Source organism: Otolemur garnettii, unplaced genomic scaffold (genome assembly GCF_000181295.1).
Source record: "Otolemur garnettii isolate 467f Iridium unplaced genomic scaffold, OtoGar3 scaffold00063, whole genome shotgun sequence".
Classification (NCBI taxonomy): Eukaryota; Metazoa; Chordata; class Mammalia; order Primates; family Galagidae; genus Otolemur; species Otolemur garnettii.
Window position 1 is genome coordinate 8,295,612 of NW_003852458.1, and position 1,651 is coordinate 8,297,262.

Here is a 1,651-nt window from a genome sequence, read left to right on the forward strand (position 1 = left end):
GCCGGTTGAGCTATAGGCGCCGAGCCTCACCATATTCTTTTACATTGTCCACTGTCATCCGCTTGAAGGAATCCCGGAATCTGGTTGTCTCTCATAACCTCAGGCACTGTTACAACCCCAGTTCAACAGTTAGTAATTCCAATATTAAGGTGTTTAATTTCCCAAACCTATAGTAATTTGCTGATACTGCAAGCCTAATTAATTAAAAATACCTTAGCACACCAGATACAGATTTTTAAAAACCAAAACATTTATTGCATGACTAATTGTTGAAATTCTTAAGATGAACTGGATGCTGCAACAGCTGCCCTCTTGGGTTTAGGCGTTGTTCCTTCACGGAATCCATGCCTGCACCATATTAAAAACAAGAACAGTTATTTCAGCAACAATGCACACATTTCAATCTTTGATAAGCAGATTTCAATGAGCTTATCTCAGTCCAATGCTGAAATCAATATGGTAATTCATATGTTCAGACATTTATTTTTACAACATCACTGATAAGCTGCTATTCTTTACTTCCTTCTGTTTAAAGATACCTATTTTAGGATACAGTTAACTAAAATCCCAATAGAAGACCCAAACAAATTTGGCCACAATGGTCACTAGGCCTGTTCTTTGGTTTCTGTTTGCCTAGAAACCAAAGGTTTTGGTGAATATAGCTCTTTGCGGAAGGGACAGATCCCAATTATTTTCCCTTAGCAAAGGAATAAAAAAAGAGCATCTTTAATGGCAGAGATTTTTCTAAACTGCTCAACCCAGACTCAGATCTACTGTAAGAAAGATAAAAACTATTTATTCCCTTTTAAAGATGAGAGAATTAAAGCACATTAAAGTACACTTTCAGTATGGCTTCAGTTCATGCTCTTACCTACATTAAGGTAACAGACCACTCAACACTAAGCCCGCACAACTGTATAAATGACTTTAAACAGAGAAGTCACCTTAGCTCATAAACAAACATACCTAAGGGTGCTTGCAAATCCCACACTGCCTTATAACCTTTTGAAATTGGATACTCTGGACGCAGGGTGGACATATGCCAGAGATTCTGCAAAATATCCTATTTTGCACATGACATTCACCCCCCGAAGTGGTTCTCAATCTTCCTAATGCCATGACCCAACCATAAAACTATTTTCGTTGCTACTTCCATAACTGTAATCTTGCTACTGTTATGAATCATAATGTAAGTATCTGACAGTGCAAGATGGTCTTCTGTGACTCTGGGGTCGTTTGACCCCCCCCCCAATGGGGTTGCGACCCACAAGTTGAGAACTGCTGTCCTATAGCAAAAGCATTATCCAGCCCCAGGTATCAACAGCTAAGAATTGTTTAAGTTGTAGCAGGGTCCACAGCTTCAAAGCTCAGGGTGCATCACTTTCTTTAACTGTTCTTTTAAAACTTTCTGTTAAAATGCAAATTCTCAGCTAAGTCTCTGGTGGGGCTGAGATTCTGCATCTCTCACTCTAAGTCCCATAGTTTTGAATAACTGTAAGATTATTGAAGACTGTAAGATTATCTTTCTATGTATAAGGCAATAGCCACTAGGACAGTTTTCTACAGTAGACTAGGCTAAGGCCACAAAACTGAAGGTTGACCCAAGTAAGCATTGTTTTAAACCTCATTCAAATTTTTTTTTTTTTTTTTT

General features: G+C 38.3%; 1 protein-coding gene and 1 non-coding gene across 2 annotated transcripts in view; both read right to left on the bottom strand.

Moving 5' to 3' along the window:
* Window positions 1–228: 228 nt before the first annotated feature.
* The window catches only part of RPL37 (ribosomal protein L37), a 3,076-nt gene continuing 1,653 nt past the window's right edge, over window positions 229–1,651 (bottom strand). The window contains exon 4 of the mRNA XM_003792954.3: window positions 229–348. Within this exon, the coding sequence (XP_003793002.1) occupies window positions 279–348 (70 nt within the window). The 3' untranslated portion in view covers window positions 229–278. The remainder of the gene's footprint in view (window positions 349–1,651) is intronic.
* On the bottom strand, window positions 427–507 carry LOC111726400. Its single transcript, XR_002774181.1, has one exon. It is a non-coding gene; the product is annotated as a small nucleolar RNA SNORD72 (small nucleolar RNA).